General features: G+C 51.7%; 1 protein-coding gene across 1 annotated transcript; it reads right to left on the bottom strand.

The window, feature by feature from the left end:
• Window positions 1-5929: 5929 nt before the first annotated feature.
• On the bottom strand, window positions 5930-9843 carry LOC116969099 (tubulin alpha chain-like). Its single transcript, XM_033016050.1, has 5 exons — window positions 9825-9843; window positions 9010-9232; window positions 8738-8886; window positions 6821-7501; window positions 5930-6294 (listed from the first exon to the last, which is right to left on the bottom strand). Exons 1-5 carry the CDS (start codon window positions 9825-9827, stop codon window positions 5995-5997), a joined length of 1356 nt encoding a protein of 451 aa, XP_032871941.1. The 5' UTR covers window positions 9828-9843; the 3' UTR covers window positions 5930-5994.
• Window positions 9844-10073: the final 230 nt, after the last annotated feature.

Here is a 10073-nt window from a genome sequence, read left to right as displayed (position 1 = left end):
TTCCCGCTGGAGGCGAAGAGAAATAAAAGACGATAATATTTACAAATACAGATTATGGACACCAGAGGGACTGGGGCCGTAACAGATGACGGGTCACCTATCCCTTCACAATTGTAATAGATATTTTCGGTGATCTGTTACAATTGGCACCCCGTCCGCCAATAAATGCACACGTATAAACAACAAAACGCACGATGAATATTTGTGGAAGACGCCATCGATTAGGGCAAGGTACTGCTGCGGATGAGGAAATAATGTGTCCTTGTTCTACTTTGATGTCATCTCGATTAGCGACACCTCCGCCCAATGTGTGAATGGAACATCCGGTCAACAGATAGAACCGGACGTGAAAGGGGATTGGTGAGCGCTCCGCCATGTGGCCATCGACTCCCGCAAATCAGATGCCCGATCGATGGATCGCGGCGGCGCTGGGGGTTCTGTCACGTGGGCTCACCATCCTCTCTCTGTTGTCGCGGCGGTCGATGGCGGATGTCGCCACTCGCCCTACTTATACCGCGGCCCGGCTCAGCAAGAACGGCCTCTGATTGGCCTCGCGGGACAATTGACCCGCGGTTGCTCGGAGACATTGTAGTAAACAAAACCCGGCGGATTGTCCGCGGTAATGTTCGTCACAAGTGAGCTGAGGAATAGCACTTAGCAACGAGCAGATGAGGTTTGTCTACCTCCCATCAGCCAACATCTGCCAGCCATCAACCCCTCTCCCAACAGGCCCATCTGCATCCAAAGCAGAGGGTGGGATCACATGGCACAGAAACGGGCCTTTCGGCCAACCCCTCTGATCCTGACTATCGCACCCACGCTATTCCCATATGCGCGCTTTCCCTCTTCTTCCGTCTAACGCCGGGCAGAAGATATTAAACCTTGTATAAAGAAATTAAGTCTGACACACTTGTAAATTTACTTACTGTTTAATGATCACTCAGGTTAAACACATTCCAGCACTGACTACTAGCAGTCTATAACCGTGCTGGAACCAAGAGAGGGAGGGAGAGATAGAGAGAGTTATTATACTTGATAACTAAGGCGAGGTTAGTGGTACTGAGGTAGCTATATTATTGGTTGCATGCATGGACCATCTACATCCTTCCCCTTAGAAATCAAAACAGAATTAGAGCCGTGGCAATGTAACAACACAGGGCATGCGAGTTTAAGCAAAGTCGCCGTAGCGAACAGGCGGCTTGACAATGCGACCCGAACGCGTGCGTACAATACCACCCCCCCACCCCCACCCCGGCAAAGAAGAGAAGGCGTAGTGGAGGCAGGCGAGAAAGTTAAAGCAGGGTTAAGCGCAGTCGAAGCCGGAAAGGCAGGAGAGTAAGGTGAACTCAGAGGAGGTGAAGAAACCCGGCCAAAACCAGGCGGCCGGGGAGGAAGAGAACGTAAAGGAGGAGGAGACCGCAGCAGGGGACGGGTAAGCGGCATGCGGGGAACAGCAGGGAGATCGGCAGTGACAGGCTGGAACGGCAACGGAGGAGCATAAGGACCCGCAGGTGCAGGCTTCGGCTCGTTCACGGCGAGTAGACTCCGACGATAGACAGTCTCTTCGTAGTCCACCAGGTAGGATCTTGGGGAGTCAGCCATACCGACCACGGTCGCGAGGCGGGAGTAGCCAGTTGCAGTCTGCATCCGAACGACCTGGCCTGGCAGTAGAGGAGACAGGGGGCGGCAGGACTTATCATGCGAACGTCGTTGGCTTTCATGCTTCTGGTCAATCCGCTGTTGGACAGCGGGCAGGCTCGAGCACCTTGGTTAGCAGGGCCTGTTGGGCGATTGGCATGGGTGGTCTTGTCATCCTCTTCATCAGACGATGGGCAGGGGAACCCATGGCTGGGTCCCGGGAGATGTTTCGTAGGTTGAGTAACCCCAGGTAGAAATCGCTGTTGGACAGGCGCGACTGCTCCAGCAAAGCCTTAGCACTCCGCACAGCCCGGTCGGCCAGGCCATTACTCTGCGGATACTCATTGCAGCTGGTGTAGTGATGAAAGTTCCACCTGGCAGCGAAACCCTTGAATTCGGCGCTAGTGAATTGCCGGCCGTTGTCAGTCTGCAAGCGTACACGGGCACCAAAAGTGGCGAAGTGCCTGCGCAGCTTGCTGATGACCATCTCGGAGGTGATGGGGGAGGTATGTCCACCTTGAACCAGTTGGAGTACGAGTCGACCAGGACGAGAAACTGCTTGCCCCGCCATTCGAATATGTCGGCAGCCAGCGATGTCCAGGGCATGGTAGGCGCCGGCTGCTGCAAAAGAGGCTGCGCTGCTGGTGTGGGGCAAGGTTGTTGCAGGAGGGACAGGAGGACACTCGGTCCCTGATGTATTTGGCCATACCGGGACAGTAAAATTGTCCTTGGGCATGAGAAATGGTAGCATCGACACCGGGATGACCGCTGTGGGCAGCATTGCAGTATAGATCGTAGAGGGAGGCTGGGACCACGACCTTGTGGCCCTTGACGATGACACCGCCTTGGATCACCAGTTCATCACGGACGAGGAACAAAGGGTGGGAACCCGACGGCGAAGTGGTGCGTCTGTCGGTCCACCCGCGCTTGATAACGGCTGCGAGCTGCTGCAACGCAGGGTCAGCGGCTGTGTGCTCGGTCAGGCACTGTAGCTGCTTGGTTGGGCCAAATTTGACGTTCAGTACCAGCAGGTCCTCCTGCTCGTAGGGGTGGCGGTCGCAGGAGGCTAGTGGGGCACGAGACAGGGTGTCAGCCACATGCATCTCATGCCCTTCTTGTAAATTATGTTGAAATCAAAACGCTGGAGCAGTGCGACTGCATAGTATGCACATAATTGCAATTGGGGCACTTTTTAACAACGCGAGCGCCGGGGGGGGGGGGGGGGTAGCTTGTCCGCGGCACAGGTCTATTGCAGTCTATTTTGGGACGCGGTCTGTTGAGAACCGTTAGATTGATAGCTCGGCTATCGGACTCCCGCTGTCCGAACTGCGGGTCTACAACTTCGGCCAACCTGCATGCGTGCTTGGCCTCGGTCAGAGTAAGATCTGGCTTTCTCTGTAGCTCCGATCGCAACTTCTGATCCCGCATCCCCGTTACTAAAATGTCCCTAGTAAGCTGGCCAGTCATATTTTCAAATCGGCACCTCTGGGCGAGATAGCGCAGATCAACAATAAAGCACTCAACTGGCTCATCAGGCTGTTGTTTCCGCGTAAAGAACTTAGCTCGCTCTAAAATGCGGTTAGAGGGCAAGTCACAAATTTCAGCAAACTTCCGTAGCAAACATACCGGATCGTTGGCAGACTCCGCAGGTACTAGGACCAGCTCGTTGTCATCCTGGACCGCGGGATTGTAGGCAAAACCAAGTGCTCTCCTCATAGCATCAGGACCGGCAAGGTTCCCCAGGAGAGATGCTTTGACGGTGTCGGGATCGTTACGGTGAACGATATTCATGTAGTGTGTGAAATCCAACACAAAAGTCGCCCAGCGCTCCGCTATGTCGGCATCAAAGACAAGGGGCGAGGGCTTGCGGCACGATGAAGCCATGGTGGTAGAGGGGTGCGAGAAAAAACTCCGATAATGCAACACTTATAAATAAATAAAACCCGATGAACAGGAGGCGCGCGTTTTAACTATCTGATACCATGTAAAGAAGTTAAGTCTGACACACTTGTAACTTTACTTATTGTTTAATGATCACTCAGGTTAAACACATTCCAGCACTGACTACTAGCAGTCTATAACCGTGCTGGAACCAAGAGAGGGCGGGAGAGATAGAGAGAGTAATTATACTTGATAACTAAGGCGTGGTTAGTGGTACTGAGGTAGCTATATTATTGGTTGCATGCATGGACCATCTACACATTTGAAAGCCCGTACGACCAGATTCGAGGCAGATTCCTCCCCGCTGTTATCAGCCACTTGACCACTTATAAGGTAATGGATTTATTCCCGATCATCCAATCTATATTGTTGCGGACCTTGCATTTTGTTATCGGCACTTGCTCAGCTGCTGTAACATTACGATCTGCACGCCCTTCAGCTTTTCGTTTCCACTACCGTTTGTACCCATGTACAGTATGACCTGTTGTATCCATGTACAGTAGACTATTATATGAATGGTGGCCGATTAGGAAAAGGGGAGATGCAACGAGACCTGGGTGTCATGGTACACCAGTGATTGAAAGTAGGCATGCAGGTGCAGCAGGCAGTGAAGAAAGCGAATGGTATGTTAGTATTCATAGCAAAATGATTTGAGTATAAGAGCAGGGAGATTCTACAGCAGTTGTACAGGGTCTTGGTGAGGCCACACCTGGAGTATTGCGTACAGGTGTGGTCTCCTAATCTGAGAAAATACCTTCTTGTATTAGATGGAGTACAGAAAAGGTTCACCAGACTGATTCCTGGGATGGCAGGACTTTCATCTGAATAAAGACTGGATAGACTCGGCTTGTACTCGCTAGAATTTAGAAGATTGAGGGGGGCTCTTATAGAAACGTACACAATTCTTAATGGGTTGGACAGGCTAGATGCGGGAATTTTGTTCCCGATGTTGGGGAAGTCCAGAACAAGGGGTCACAGTTTAGGAGAAAGATTAAGTCTTTTAGGACCGAGATGAGGAAAACAATTTTCACACAGAGAGTGGTGAATCTGTGGAATTCTCTGACACAGAAGGTAGTTGAGGCCAGTTCATTGACTATATTTAAGAGGGAGTTAGATGTGGCTCTTCTGGTTGAAGGGATCAGCGGGTATTGAGAGAATGCAGGTACAGGATACTGAGTTGGATGATCAACCATGATCATATTGAATGGCGGTGCAGGCTCGAAGGGCCGATTGGCGTACTCCTGCACCTATTTCTATGTTTCTATGTTTTTATGATCGGATCCGGTATGATATGGTACTTTATTGGTTACATGTACCGAGCTACAGTGAAATTGATGTTTGTAGACAGTTCAGTACATGTATCACAAGAACAAGAAGAGCCTGCAAACCAAAGCTTTTCATTGTATCTCAGTGCACGTGTCAATATCATATCAATACCACTACGATGGGGTACAACTCTTATTATCAACCCTGTCTCCGTCTCTTATCATTTGTCCACCGCTATCGTCTTCCCCTCTTAACTTCGGGCGCTCCATGGACAGCAAACTCAGTCTTTCCGGTCTTTCCCCTCTCACTAAAAGATTCCATTCCAGGCAAAATCCTGACGAATCTTTTCTACATCCTCTCCAGTGCAGGCACGTCCTTCCTATCATGTGAACATCAGAATCTTAAACCCGCTGGAGAACCCACACATGAGACATCCAGCCACGATACCCCGGCAATCAGGCCCCACGTGTCACGTCCCTAAGGGGTGGGAGAAGCAGGGACTGAAATGCCCCTGTCCCACTTAGGAAACCTGAACGGAAACCTCTGGAGACTTTGCGCCCCACCCAATGTTTCCGTACGGTTACCGTAGGCTGGGTGTCGCGCTCGAGTCTTATATCGAGAGAGAGGGATCGAGAGCGAAGCTCTAGTGCGCGCGCAGAGCTATCGCGAGAGAGAGCGAGAGAGAGCGCGGAGCGCTCATCGATAGAGTCCCGAGAGACTCTCGATAGCGTAGAGCTCGCTCTCTCTCTCGCTCTATCGCGCTCTTCCTCTCTCTCTCTCTCTCTCTCTCTCTCTCTCTCTCTCTCTCTCTATCTCTCGCTCTCTCTCTCTCTCTCTCTCTCTCTCTCTCTCTCTCTCTCTCTCGCTCTCTCTCTCTCTCTCTATCTGTATGTGTATAGAAAACACCGTTGTGTTTCTCTTGACTATCGGTTCTAATCACCATGTGTGAATGTGGCCATTCTTTTAACACCCCTTCAACACATTCTTTTCAAAGGTCAAGCGGATAGACTTCCAAATACATTTTTTTGTCAAATACATTTATTTTAGGTATTACAATGCTTTCTTATTAAACCTACTTTCCAAATCTAACGTTGCTCTGTTGCATAAATGTGGCATTTCATTAAACATTTTAATTTAAAGTAATATCGGCTACTCCTCTCCTTCGTCCTCTGCTCTTGCAAGGTCGGTGGAATCCAGCGCCACCTCTTGGTAGTCCTTCTCCAGCGACGCCATGTCCTCCCGCGCGTCCTGAAACTCCCCTTCCTCCAGCCCCTCTCCCACGTACCAGTGGACAAAGGCCCGCTTGGCGTACATCTTGTCGAACTTCAGGTCCAGGCGGGTCCAGGCCATGGCGATGGCGGTGGTGTTGCTCAGCATGCAGAGGGCGCGTTGCACCTTGGCCAGGTCGCCCCCGGGCACCACCGTCGGGGGCTGGTAGTTGATGCCCACCTGCGGGGGTTGGAAAGTGCACACATTGGATATCAATTCCTGGACCCCTGTCAACATGCGAGCTCCTCCCAACCCCTTCACCGTGTAAACCCCGCGTTCTGTGTGAATTGCAGAGCCTCTGTTCCCCGGGCGATGGCGCTGGAAAGGGGAATGTGCAAATTCTTTACCTCTTCCCCTATCAGTTGCTCAATATTCCCTGGAGGATATTTACTGGTAGAAAGAGGTACTTTGGCCCACCGTCTACAAGCACATGAAGTCCTTCAAATCCACTCACTCTCCTCCATCCCTTGCACCCGCATCAGGACAGGATGTCTCCTGCAAATGTTAGGATCGGGTTAAAACATCCCCATGGGATGACTTCAGTGCGTTGGGGTGTTGAGTAGGGAGGGCACAGTGGGGAGAATGGGAGGTCCTTGTTCAATTATAGACATCTATTTAAAATTTCTAGCCTGAGGTATCTGACACACATAGCCAATGCCCCTCCTCCACCGGGTACACAAGACTTTGTCTCAAACCCTTCACTTACCTTGAACCCGGTTGGACACCAGTCCACGAACTGGATGCTGCGCTTACTCTTGATGGTGGCGATGGCGGCGTTGACGTCCTTGGGCACCACGTCCCCACGGTACAACATGCAGCACGCCATGTACTTGCCCTGGCGGGGGTCGCACTTCACCATCTGGTTGGCCGGCTCGAAGCAGGCGTTGGTGATTTCGGGAACCGACAATTGCTCGTGGTAAGCCTTCTCGGCCGAGATCAGGGGCGCGTACGTGGCGAGCGGGAAGTGGATGCGCGGGTAGGGGACCAGGTTGGTTTGGAACTCAGTCAGGTCCACGTTGAGGGCGCCGTCGAAGCGCAGCGAGGCGGTGATGGACGACACGATCTGCGCGATCAGGCGGTTGAGGTTGGTGTAGGTGGGGCGCTCGATGTCCAGGTTCCGCCGACACACGTCGTAAATGGCCTCGTTGTCCACCATGAAGGCGCAGTCCGAGTGCTCCAGGGTGCAGTGGGTGACCAGCACCGAGTTGTAGGGCTCGACCACGGCGGTGGAGATCTGCGGCGCGGGGTAGACGGCAAACTCCAGCTTGGATTTCTTACCGTAGTCGACGGAAAGTCTCTCCATGAGGAGGGAGGTGAAGCCCGAGCCGGTCCCGCCACCGAAACTGTGGAAGATGAGGAACCCCTGCAGTCCGGTGCATTGGTCGGCCTTGGGTAGAAGGAAAACGGAAATCCTGAATAGAATACCGGATGTGATATTACTGATACACGCCACCAAACTGCCTCTGCGTTTGAGCGCATGAAGATAGGACTGGAATGATCGAGCAACATTGTCTATTCATAGTCTATCCCAACATTAAAATGCTGAACTAGTCGGCAGTTTGACTCGGGGGATTTGGCTGCATTGGGTCGCTATACATGTGAACTCTTCCCATCCACATTTAGAAACATAGAAACATAGAGACATAAATAATAGGTGCAGGAGGAGGCCATTCGGCCCTTCGAGCCAGCAACGCCATTCTTTGTGATCATGGCTGATCACCCCCTATCAATAACCCGTGCCTGCCTTCTCCCGATATCCCTTGCTCCACTAGCCCCTAGAGTTCTATCTAAATCAGTGGCAGGAGATTCCATAAATTCACAACTCTCCGGGTGAAAACGTGTTTTCCTCACCTCAGTCTTAAATGACTTCCCATTTATTCTATGTCTGTGGCCCCTGGTTCTGGACTCACCCAATATTGGGAACATTTTTTGTGCATCTAGCTTGTCCAGTCCTTTTATAATTTTATATATTTCTATAAGATCCCCCTCAGCCTTCTAAACTCCAGTGAATTTCTGTCCAAATCACTTTCGAAATTAGGTAAGTTATTCGGCCTCCGCCGTGTTACAGCAAGGGGCACCTGCTTTAAATTTGAGTTGACTTGACAAAAAAGTTATATAAGGCGGGATTGGTAGTATTCTGTGCTGTTCCGGTTGCTCCATTTCAGGACGGACGTGCAGACATAGATGAGGACGCAGATGAGTTTCGCCAGAATAATGCCCGGATTTGAGAACTTTGGCTATGCAGACAGATTGGACACGTGTGGATTTTTTTTGTTCCCAGAGACATGATAGATATATGTTAAAATAATGTAATTAATAGACATGGAATTATACTGTATGGAAACAGGAATACTGGATTTATACAGTGAGGTTGGCCTAATCTGGATAGTTTATTTCGGAGACTTAATAGATATTTATGCAAATACTATATATGTACTTAAGGTATTTATTGAGAATCCTTTTACCGATGTCTGGAAATGTCACAGTGGGCTGGAAATTGCTTTAAGGTGTGGTAAGTGCACAGTACACGCAGTTCTCAGATTACGCTGGGGACAGGGACACACTTTCGGAAGTTCGGTGGTAATACAAGAATTCTGGGAAGTTCTATTGCAAGTCCACCTACCACCTTCCGGATACGATCCAGCACCAGGTCCACGATCTCCTTGCCGACCGAGCAGTGTCCCCTGGCGTAGTTATTGGCCGCGTCCTCCTTTCCCGTGATGAGTTGCTCGGGGTGGAAGAGCTGCCGGTATGTGCCGGTCCGCACCTCATCTGCAGGGGAGAGAGCAGGGAACATATAATTAACCAGCGCCACAAACACCCTTCCTTGCGCGACGCGTGGACATTTTGAGACAAACCCGGACATATGAGCCCTCGACTGCCATTTCAAATTACCGATCACCGTGGGCTCCAAGTCGACGAACACGGCCCGCGGGACGTGCTTGCCCGCCCCCGTTTCGTTGAAGAAGGTGTTGAAGGAGTCGTCGCCGGCGCCGATGGTCTTGTCGCTCGGCATCTCTCCATCCGGCTGGATCCCGTGCTCCAGGCAATACAGCTCCCAGCAAGCGTTGCCAATCTGGCACCCGGCCTGGCCGACGTGAACTGAAATACACTCGCGCTGGAGATGGGAGGAACACGTGATTAGTACCGGAAGTGGATGACTTGCCTTAGTGTTCTGATGAGAGACGGAGGAAATGGGGTGGGGCTTAAAATCACCGTGTTAATGTCAGGCGGGTCCCATCCTTTTATGCCCATCTCAAATTTAGGAACATGAACGCAAACATCTGGAGACCTTGCGCCACACCCAAGGTTTCCGTGCGGTTCCCGGAGGTTGCAGGTAGTTGCCGGAGGTTGCAGGTAGTGGAAGCAGGTAGGGAGACTGACAAAAACCTCCGGGAACCGCACGGAAACCTTGGATGGGGCGCAAAGGATCCAGAGGTTTCCGTTCAGGTTTCCTAAGTGGGACAGGGGCATCACGCTCCTTCCAACCCTGGTAATGCAACCGCCCCGCCTCCTCAACCGAACCCGTCCCAACCAATCCACCCCCGTCTGTGTGCACGTCCCGGTGTTAACCGGGACTCCCGGCTACAACTGGAATTGCTGAGCACCGCTCCCTTTTCCCTGAATGGAGCACGCCGCCCACAGTCGTGCACCTAGCCACCAGTCTCCATGGTACGCGGCGGTCCTCAGAGTTCTATCACGTCACCTACCATAATGTCCGGTGAACACCGCAGCCCTCGACAATGACTGGCTGACGCCGCCCGTCGTGCTATTTATACCCCGTCATTATGCGGAGGTCCGTCCTCTGATTTGGCCGGCCGGAAGAATGGTTGCTAGGTGCCAAGCAAACAACGTCAGAGGCGGAGGGCGCCGATTGGCCGCTTAGATTAAAGGGCGTGGTCAAATGTTATCCGCAATAGATAATGGGCATTGTTGTCACACACGGTCCCGTCACTGAG

This window comes from Amblyraja radiata, unplaced genomic scaffold (genome assembly GCF_010909765.2).
Source record: "Amblyraja radiata isolate CabotCenter1 unplaced genomic scaffold, sAmbRad1.1.pri S104, whole genome shotgun sequence".
Lineage (NCBI taxonomy): Eukaryota > Metazoa > Chordata > Chondrichthyes > Rajiformes > Rajidae > Amblyraja > Amblyraja radiata.
This window is presented reverse-complemented; position numbering and strand designations above follow the sequence as displayed.